The 7,987-nt window shown below is 49.5% G+C and overlaps 1 protein-coding gene across 1 annotated transcript; it reads left to right on the top strand.

Moving 5' to 3' along the window:
- Positions 1–6,812: 6,812 nt before the first annotated feature.
- Positions 6,813–7,742, top strand: LOC137846843 (olfactory receptor 14A16-like). The gene has a single exon (XM_068664953.1). It carries the CDS (start codon positions 6,813–6,815, stop codon positions 7,740–7,742), a length of 930 nt encoding a protein of 309 aa, XP_068521054.1.
- The last annotated feature ends 245 nt before the right edge of the window (positions 7,743–7,987 follow it).

Below are 7,987 nucleotides of genomic sequence, written 5' to 3' on the forward strand. Positions count from 1 at the left end.
CAGGAGGGAATCAGGAACATAGGGGAAACTCAAGTTCAGTCCACTTGTCAAGTCAATGAGTTTGCAGAATTTTCTTGCAAACAACTCATCTGAATGCAGAGCAGAGCTGCAGTGTTTTACTTGCTTTAATGTTATTCGCTTGCCCCTGTAACGCTTAGGTGAATTATTGGATGGTTGAATGCTGTGACTTGATATGTGTGCTCCTGGTGAAATCCTGCAGATGCCAGGAGGCAAAGGGGCTGTCCCTTGGTGAAGACTGAGCAGAGCAGACCTACCCAGCAGTGAGCTTGGGCATGAGAAGAAACTGGAGACATCTGAGAGCAGAGAAGCCCGTCTCAAAAGGCAGATGGACAGAATCCTCACCTTATCTCCAGGTGTGTGATCAGGATCTCAGCTCTTGCCTCCTAGATAGGAGTGCAGAAGCCTCAAACCTGCTGCCCACAGACAGCCATCCAGCAGCACGGACATGTCCTTAGCAAGGAGGTGTCTTCTCCTTGGGGCACCTGGATAACACAAGGAAGCCACGAGAGAGCTGCATCCTGCTGGAGAGCAGCCTGCAGCCCAGGACGATGCCCCACAGACAGAGTTGGATATCTGCAAGCTTGCGTGTGCCAATAACCTAGCTGCACTCCTGCAGTGTTCTAGCCACCCCTGTCTTATCTGACCAGGGGCAGCTGGGTTATAACACTCCAAGGGGCTTCTGCCAGACTTCCTCACCTCGCACTGCAACCCAGCAGGACTCTCAAAGCCTACTGCATTGCCCACTGCCCTCCCAGAAACAAGACCCAGCAGGAGACCCTCCCAGGACCTGCAGCTGCATGGCCCTGCAGCCAGACCCTTACCTTGTCAAGGGCTGTGCATGTTTCTCCTGCAGGCAGCTCTCAGCATCCTCCCACTGCCAACTGCCTTCAGCCCCTCTCTCCTTTTCTTCTCTCTGTGTCTGTGCCTCTGTGTCTCTTTCCTGCTGCGTTGTGCAGAGGAGCTGCTCCTGGGCAGAGCTGTCTCTCTGCTTCATGGGACTTTTTAAAATGTGTTTTCTCATGTCCCAGGAGCCCGGCCCAGCTCAGCAGCAGAGGCCTAGCCCAAGGTATTATAATCACCACTCTGGTTGCTTTGCTGATGAGCCCACGAGAAGCCAATTAGGATCTGGTGCTTTAATGATTATCTGTCTCCTCAAAAGCATTAGTGGAAGAGACAATAGCCATAGCCATGGACCCAAATATCTCATAAGTCAGCTTTGTAGGAAGCTTGCCTGGTTCCTGGTTATAAGGCACAACTGCTCGTATGGCGTCCTTGTGGTGGAAACCACTCCTGAAGTAGGCATCCCAGCCCAGCAGAATCCTTGCGGCCTCTCAACCAACCAGACACAAGTCACCTCAGCAGCAGCTTCCAAGCCAGGGGCCTGCTGCTGCCCTTGCAGCTTCTTGGCTAGACACAGCCAAGCCTTGTGCCCGCTGCTGTGCAGTCATGGACTCAAGCAGAAGGGACAGAACAACCCACGTTGGGGCATTCTTTCTGTCTGGGTCCTCCTGGGTGTGTAGGCAGAAGGGATCCCACAGTCAGCATGCCAAGCAGGTGCCTTGTCTTCTCAAAAGTCAAGGGTTTCCTACCACTTACATGCAGAGGTGACCTCACTGTCCCATTCCGTGACACGTTCCTGCTGCTGCCCTATCAAGTGCAAAGACAGAAGTGACCTCACAGTCCCTGCCACAGTCACATTCCTGCTGGGGCCTGAAATCCTGAGGTAGAGCTGACCTCTCTCTTGTCTCGTAGGGACTAGATTTTACCTTTCTGGGTTAGAGATTAAGCAAAGTTTTTGTTGAAAGATATGGTGTTCTGTTAGTGCTGTCACGTTTCTGGTCATGGTATGGGCAAGCATTATGGTTAAGGGTTTTGTTTATGTCTGGCAAGAAGTCTAGGGATAAATAGAGCATTTTAATGTTAGTGATAAGGGCAGGGATTAGGGTGAGCAAGAGAGTAAGGGAAGGAAAGGGGGCTATGGTCTGAGTTTTTCTTCAGGTGGTATTTTGAGTTCTGCTTTCCAATAGTGGATTCCTGTCAGGAAGTTGCACTAATGTTTAGGTTTAAGGATTATTGTTATTTTTGAAAATAGTTTACAGGCCCTACAAGAATGTCTGAAGTCAGTGTTAGAGCAGCATCAACATTGCATGAACCATCTTACCTCTACAAAGGTAAGGTTCCAAGCTCCTCTTCACTTCTTCTTCCCGTACCCCTATCTGACATCTCTCCTGGCCAGGCTACTCTTGACCTCTCCATAGCAGTCATCTAACTGGGATCAGCTTTCTGATGGTTGTCATTATATCAGAGCACCTGTCTCACCTCCGTTAGCTACTCTATTCCGTAGTATTAGAATACTCTATACTTTGTTGCCTATTCTTTTCTGTTCCTCACAAAGCCTCCCATGGGAATTGTTAGGGCAGATAATTGGAGGCCATGATTTCAGATTGGCAAAGGCAGTGTACTGAGAAAATCTCACTTTATTTTGTTGAAGCAGAAGGGCCAAGGCCTGACCCCAGCCACTGGGAGGGGAGATTCTATAACCCCAGCACCCCTATGTCTCACTCAGGGCTCTTCTTGGGGTTTGTGGGGTAGGGGGAGATGCCCACAATACCATATGTGAAGGGCAATGGTATGACACCTTCCAGCATTTGCACAGGGTTGAAAGGAGAATTCATGGTCCCAATGCCATGAGTATAACACGTCTCCTCCTAAGCCATGGCCAAGGGGACAAAGATGTGAGTGCTGCTGCAGCCTTCCATTCTTGTCAGAGCCTTCTGCCTTCTCCTCTGCATGCTTTCTTGTGCTCTCCCACACTTCCCTGAAGGCTGCAGACAACCACTTCTCTTCCCCACCTTGCTCTCACTCTGCTGTTCCCATGATTTCACTGCTGCCTCTCCACTCTCACCAGCTGTTCCTTCAAACACAAGGGCATGGGCTGATCCAAACTGCCCCTGGGTGATCTCTGGACCCACAGCACCAGTTCCAGTGCCTCACCTTTAAGTCAAGAATTTCATCTGACTATCTACTCTAAATGTACCCTCTTTAAGTTTAAAACCACTCCCCTTGTCCTACCATAGAATCAGAAATCATAGAAACACAACGTTGGAAATCATTTAGGGATCATTTAGTCCAATCACTAATTTACACATTTAGTCCTATCACTAATTCTACACGCTAAGTTACAAAGTCATATCTCCTAGCACCTTGTCCTGGTGCTTCTTGAACACTGCGAGGGTTGGTGACTCCAGCACCTCCTTGGGCAGACCATTCCGGTGCCTGACTATTCTGTGAGAGAAAAAGGTTTTTGTGATATCTAATCTAAATCTCCCTAGGCACAACTTGTAGCCTTTTCCTCAAGTCCTATCATTAGTTACCTGAGAGAAGAGGCTGACCCCTCTTATATGTGGAAGAAGCTTTTTCCTCTGAGGCCTCACCATCCTCAGAGGAAAAAGCTTCTTCCATGTATCCAATTTAAACCTACCCTCTTTTAGTTTAATATCATTTCTCCTTGTCCCATCACTACACCCCCAGACAATGACTGTCTCCCCAGCTTTCCTGTAGGTCCTAAGTACTGGAAGATTGCTCTAAGGTTTCTCTGGTGCTGAGTAGTACCAGTTTTCAGAAATGTGTTGTATAGCACATTACTTGCTGCCTGTGTTCCCATTGTGCTCTTTGTCATTTCTGGGTCTGGTTTAAAGATATTTTGCTATGTTGTGTAGCACTGGCTTATGATTCTATAAAATTATTGGTCATGTGACAAATCCTTTCTTTGTACTGAGCACTGCCATTACCTCCATACCTCAGGAACCATCACTCAGAAACTTAAGAATTATACTCTTGACTTTTTTGCTTTAAGGAGCCAATCTAGGGGGAGAAACAGGAGCGACACTTCTCCACTTCTTCACTCTCTCCTTTACCTTCCCCTTCTCCTCCAGGCTAATTACACTAGCTCTACAAAGCTGAGAACATCACTGGCATGGTCCTATTGTGATGTCTCCTGAATGTGGTTCAACTGTTGTTTAAGGATAAACAACTCTTGAAGAATGCCCTCCAGAGACCTGTCCCAGGGCCGGAGAGTGAGGAGTGGCAGGGAGCATGAGAGGATCTGGGCAGGAACCTAGAGCAGTGGGCACCTCCGGTGCTTTGAAACTTCCCCCCTGAGCACTTGCAGAATCCTTAAAAACTGCAGAAGTGCTTGAAAAGGAGGGGTTATCACCTTGGCAATTCCAAAGGGAATCCCAAAGGGTGCCTCAGTCAGTGTCACTCCAAGCCCTGGGACAGGCCCTGCAGCTACTCCAACACCTCTGATATGTCCCGCAGCCACTCCATCCACTGTGACAGGCCCCAGATTAGACCAGACCCCTGGTTCTGCTCTTGCTAGGCCAGAGCACCAACCTGTGCCAGGATTCGTTCCCTCTATATGCAGGAGAAAACAGAGGGTGTGAAAGTCAGGCCCCTGAGAATGGAAGAGAACTACTGCCCAGAAAAGAAAGGAGGGAGAAGAATGTTGATCTATGAAACCTTGACATAAACTTCCCCACGAGAGGGTACTTCCAAGATCCAAAAGGGTACAGGTGGGGTTTTGGGATAGCTGTCTTCAAGAGAAAGGATGTTAAAGAGCTGTCTACCTTTCCCAGTCCCTGGGAGGACCCTTCCATTTGTGGACTTGTTGAAGGTCAAAGAAGAACAGGTGCAGATGGTTACCAGAATGTTCTACCAGTTGGGGACAAGCTGGACATCAGTCAGTAATGAGCAATTGCACTGTGCATAGCTTGCTTTGTACATAACAGTAATAGTACTAAAAATAATTGCTATTATAATTCTTTCTCTACCATTTCAGTCCTTTCAACTGCCCTGACCTCAACCAATAAGCATGTGGGGGGGTTGGTGTGAGCTAAAAGCTGTGTGGTGCTGAGCTGCCTGGCAGGTTAAAGCACATCATGTTTGACAACCACAGTCCAACAGCGCAAATCACACTTCTAAAAATCTTGTGTTCAGAGAGGAGCAGTAGATGATCAGTTCAGTATGCCTCAATGAGCACACCCCAGCAGAGACCCTGCTGCCTTGGGGAGCTGTCAGCCCTGAGGCCTTGGGGACAACTCCAGGGAGCCCAAGGGCACAGAGCAAGGGATGCCATGGTCGGGTGTTGTGCTGCTGAGCTGGGCCGGGCTCCTGGGCCCAAGGGGAGCTCCTGGCAAGAGGACAGTGCTGCAGAGAGACAGCTGTGCCCAGGAGCAGCTCCTCTGCACAGCGCAGCAGGGCTGGGGGCTCTGACTGCAGCTGGCACACAGAGAGGAGAGAAGGAGAGAGGGCTTGGAGGCACTGAGGAGCACAACAACAGAGGGCAGCGTGTGGCAGGACACATCTGCAGGCTCTTGACACCGTGAGGCTCTGGCAGCAGGGCACTGCAGGTGGGGTTGCCAGAGGGGTCTTGTACAGCTGGCACATCCAATGGCTGATAGCATCTGTCAGGGTGGGTCTCTCTGTTTCTGCAGTGCTTTAGATAACGGCATTATGAGGGGCAATTCAGGAGGAAGATCGAGGCTTGGCATATGTGAAGGGGAAGACTTTTTCTGCAGTCTGTGCTTGCAGACTCCTGCAGTGGACGGGAGGCAGGTTTCGTTTTCAGGATTGTACAGGAGACTGAGACTGCTGGAGCATTGCATTGAGAAATCAGTTACTCAGTGATCAAATTTGTAAAGTACCTTCCCAAACATCATCTGATGGACTGCACCAGCATCATCATAATGTGGTCCTCTCAGGTTTTATCCTAGCTGATATTTACGAGCTGTAAGCTCCCCGATGCCCAGTGCTGGGGGACATCCCTGTCTTTGGGAGGTCTCTGCTGGCTTGAAGTGAGCACAGATCATTTGCAATGAGGATGAGCTGCCTCCTCTGCAGGCAGAGCTGCAGCACAGGAGGGTCTGCTGAGTGTCTGTCTGTCCCTCCCTGGCCTTGCCTCCCCTGGCAGCAGCACACTGGCATTCCTCCTGGCTTCTCCAGCTGGCCGTGCTGCTGCTGGTCTTGTTCCCAGGCTGGCTGGGGATGGGGGTTTCACATGGCAATGGAGTGAGCCCTCGGTGTGCTTGAGGGAAGGGGAGTACGGGGACATGGTGATGGGACTGGAGATGGGCACTTTGAGCCTGGATTCCTCTGCTCTCAGCAGGGTCTTTGTTCTTTTCAGTCAAACATGTGTAGATCTTCCCTGCAGCTCGCACAGGGCATCCGAGACCGTACTTGATGGACAGACTGGCTGTCCTCCCTAAAGAACACTGCGCACTAAAGTGACAGTCCCTTTTTCTCTGATAATGATCTACAAGGATTCCCTCTGAGTCCAGCAGAAATAGCCAGGATCTGTGGCTTGGAAACATTCCTCAGGAGTGGTGGGACAGCGGAAACAAAAACCTCAAAAAACAAAAATTTAAAATAAAATTAAAAAAAGCCTCCACAACTCTGCTCTGCAGTTTGGTGAACTAGGAGCAACATGGGAAAAACCCTCTGAGATCAAGAGGGAAGAAAAACTGACATTTCCCCATGTTCCTCTTCACCTCTTGCTGTAGGATAGGACTGACACCTGCATTGCCGACAGTAGAGCACCATGCTCCAAGAGACAGCCTCAGGCAGAATGAATCAGGATGCATGAAAGGGATCTGCCAAATGTCTGCCAGAAAGTACACAATATAGGCGATGATTTTAAATGAAAAACTGAATTTGTTTCCCTCTGATACATTTCTTGTACTTTATTCCTCTCATCCTCTTCTTTGTTCAGGACCACATCCCGAAAAAAACAGATGTCCAACAGCAGCACCATCACTGAGTTCCTCCTGCTGGCATTCGCAGACACGCGCGAGCTGCAGCTCCTGCACTTCGCGCTCTTCCTGGGCATCTACCTGGCTGCCCTCCTGGGCAACGGCCTCATCCTCAGCACCGTAGCCTGCCACCACCGCCTCCACACCCCCATGTACTTCTTCCTCCTCAACCTCGCCCTCCTCGACCTGGGCTGCATCTCCACCACTCTGCCCAAAGCCATGGCCAATGCCCTCTGGGACACCAGGGCCATCTCCTATCAAGGCTGTGCTGCTCAGGTCTTTTTCTTTCTCTTCTTTCTAACAACAGAGTACTCTATACTCACCGTCATGGCCTACGACCGCTACGTTGCCATCTGCAAGCCCCTGCACTACGGGAGCCTCCTGGGCAGCAGAGCTTGTGCCCAGATGGCAGCAGTTGCCTGGGGCAGTGGCTTTCTCAATGCTGTCTTGCACACGGCCAACACATTTTCCCTGCCCCTCTGCCAAGGCAATGCTGTGGACCAATTCTTCTGTGAGATCCCCCAGATCCTCAAGCTCTCCTGCTCAGATTCCTATCTCAGAGAAGTTTGGGCAATTCTATTTAGCATTTTGTTAGCATTAGGTTGTTTTGGTTTTATTGCTCTGTCCTATGTGCAGATCTTCAGGGCAGTGCTGAGGATGCCCTCTGAACATGGCCGGCACAAAGCCTTTTCCACGTGTCTCCCTCACCTGGCCGTCGTCTCCCTTATGGTCAGCACTGCCTTTTTTAGCTACCTGAAGCCCTCCTCCATCTCCTCCCCATCCCTGGACCTGGTGGTCACGCTTCTGTACACCGTGGTTCCTCCAGTAGCGAACCCCCTCATCTACAGCATGAGGAACCGGGAACTAAGGGATTCCGTCAGGACTCGACTTGAATACACATATCGTCAGTAAATTCACCTAAAATACTATGCATAATATTAGAAATCCAGGCTTTTCTAAGAAAGAAAATAGCATGATATCTTCTATTATTAAATGTCTGTATTATTATTTTCTCTCATTATTTCACTTTTGTTTAAATAATATTATTCCTAGCACCCTTGAAGTCAATTATTTTCCTATTGAAAATGGCTTCCTGTGTAGATAAACCCAAAAAGAAATCCGTCAGAAATTCATTAGTGTCAGTCTCTTCCTATCTC

The sequence above is a fragment of the Anas acuta genome, chromosome W, assembly GCF_963932015.1.
Source record: "Anas acuta chromosome W, bAnaAcu1.1, whole genome shotgun sequence".
Lineage (NCBI taxonomy): Eukaryota > Metazoa > Chordata > Aves > Anseriformes > Anatidae > Anas > Anas acuta.

Excerpts from the sequence above, each read along its gene's own strand:
- LOC137846843 (XM_068664953.1), top strand. The coding sequence starts at position 6,813 with ATGTCCAACAGCAGCACCATCACTGAGTTCCTCCTGCTGGCATTCGCA.